Source organism: Lactuca serriola, chromosome 3 (genome assembly GCF_051521515.1).
Source record: "Lactuca serriola cultivar US96UC23 chromosome 3, Lser_US96UC23_V15, whole genome shotgun sequence".
Lineage (NCBI taxonomy): Eukaryota > Viridiplantae > Streptophyta > Magnoliopsida > Asterales > Asteraceae > Lactuca > Lactuca serriola.
In genome coordinates, this window is record NC_136410.1 from 89917147 (window position 1) to 89919715 (window position 2569).

General features: G+C 46.9%; 1 protein-coding gene across 1 annotated transcript; it reads right to left on the minus strand.

Annotated features, from left to right (window-relative positions):
• Positions 1–255: 255 nt before the first annotated feature.
• On the minus strand, positions 256–2047 carry LOC145095510 (uncharacterized). The gene is made up of 2 exons (XM_079033372.1): positions 1105–2047; positions 256–905 (listed from the first exon to the last, which is right to left on the minus strand). The coding sequence occupies exons 1-2, from the start codon at positions 2045–2047 to the stop codon at positions 256–258; spliced, it is 1593 nt and encodes a 530-aa protein (XP_078889498.1).
• Between the last annotated feature and the right edge of the window lie 522 nt (positions 2048–2569).

The following is a 2569-nucleotide window of genomic DNA, read 5'->3' on the forward strand; positions in this document are numbered from 1 at the left end:
TTCCTCCTCCCTCACTCTAACCTGATGATACCCAGACCTCAGATCTATCTTTGAGAACCAAGATGCACCCTGCGAATGGTCGAACATGTCATTAATCCATGGGAAGGGATAACGGTTCTTCACCGTTAACTTGTTCAATTCCCGGTAATCAGTGCACATCCGGTGTGAACCATCCTTCTTCTTGACGAATAGTATCGGCACTCCCCATGGAGAACAGTTCGGTCTAATGAACTGCTTTCCTAGCAACTCCTGCAACTAAGACGACAAGTGTTGCATCTCAAGCGGTGCCAAGAAGTACAAGTCCTTGGAAATTGGGGCCGCACCTGGCACAAGGTCAATCCTGAACCCGACTTGCCTCTCAAGAGGCACACCGGGTAACTCCTTCGGAAACACATCTGCAAATTCCCTGACAACCGGAACCTCTAAAACCAAAATCTGATCCCCGAAACGCGTATCCACCACATAAGCCAAGTAGCCTGCACATACATGCTGAATATACTGTCGACACCTGGTTGCTGAACAAAACCCTGAACCCATCCTGGTGCCCTCCCTAAAGATAACCAGTTCTCTCCCACTTGGGGTTTGAACTACCACATGCGGGCCCTCACAAGCAATCATGGCACCAGACTGAATCATCCAATCCATTCCTACAATCACGAAAACATCCCCCATGGGAATAGGGATCATATCGATCGAATAAGGCACCCCGAAGATCTCCAATACACAACCCATATATACTGACGAAGCAGAATCCTCGTGTTCGTTGACGATAGAAACCCGTAACGGGCACTCTAGATCCTTAATAGGCATATCAAACTCTCTACTAAACAAACAAGATACAAAGGATCGACTCGCACCCGAGTCAAACAACACAAGATCAGGCAAAGAATTCACTAGGAATGTACCTAACAGAGACACATATATAAGCATAACACAAAATATAATAAACGTAATAATGAATAGATACATACCAGTCACAACATCTGGAGCAGATTTGGCATCCTCGGCGGTGAGCTAAAAAGCGCGACGTCAAGCCCTCGGGGGTTCCACCATCCTTTGGTGCCCATTAGTGATCCTCAAAGTAGCTCGTGTCGTGGCACACACCGACTTGGCGGAGAACAATGGAAAGTTTAACTTCATATGGCCAACCTGATGACAATAATAGCAAATCCTGGAACTCAGAGCCGAGGCCGGCTGACAGCAATCCTTTGCATAATGCCCCTCCATGCCACATAATGTGGCATCCATTGGTTGGGCGACAATCCCCATCATGAACTTTACCAAACTTTCCATAAGTGCGGTCCCTCTGCCTTCCTGATCTAGAATCAGTAGCCTTGAACCATTTGGGCATTGGGTGCGACTGCATCAGGGCCGGTCTCTGCTCCCTCAACTGAAGCTCTATCTTAATATCACGCCGCCTGGAGGCCTCCTGCAACTCCAACAAGGTATCATAATGCTGGGAGGAAACAAACTGCATGATATCCGTCTTGAGCATGCTCAAGTAACATGTCATCTGAGCCTTCTCAGAAGAAAAATCGGGACAAAACACGGTGCTCTCTGCGAACATCCTAGTGATCTTTATCACCGACTCTGTCCCCTGCCTCAGATCCAAAAACTCCGGGGCAAATCTCTCGCGCACCACTCGCAGCACATATCTAGCACAGAACATCTCTGAGAACTGCTCCCAAGGCACAAAATCTCTCTGCTCAGCAGAATACCATCCCGTAACAAGTCTCCACCAATCCTTCGCTCCGGACCTCATAAGCTTCAGAGCGCACCTGACCTTCTGGTCAGCTGGACAAGAGCAGGTGAAAAAGCATCCCTCAACATTAGATAGCCACCTCATGCCTACGACCGGGTCCTGAACTCCATCAAAATTCGGTGTCTTTGTATTGTCGAAGTCCCGATACTGAAAAAACCTACCCAATACCAATCCCTGCAGCCGCGACGGCTGCGTAGCAGCCTCAGACAAAGTAGCATATTTGTCATCAAAGAACTCCATCATCGTGGTCTTGATAGACCCAAACAGCTCTGATATCTGCCCCATGACAATGGACACAACCTCCTCATGGAGAATCTCCTTAATCCTATCCTCTGATATAACTTGCCCACCCTGACTGCTAGCTCTCGATCCATATATGGATCCAACCTCAAATCATCTCGTTGTCACCATACTGAAAATATACCAGGGAGATATCATATAACACACATATCAATATGGGAACCAACTCCCAACAAATCCCTAGGGGTTGTAACTTCCTTGTTACGCGTACAGGTCATGTGCTTTTAGTAGTATGGGCCCATACTACCTTCCACACCTACCCATATTTGTCTCAAGGATCATCACAACAACCCTAACAATACATACTAGCATACACACATAAGAAATCCTCACATTCTAGAGGAAGAATACACATATCTAGATTGGCCCGCTAACCGCACACAACTCATCATACTACTAACTGCCACACTACCCTCCATTGGTAATAGATATCTATCGCATGGATACAATCACATGCCGCACAACTTAAACAATCTTGGACTAAAAGATTCAATCCTACAACGGTTG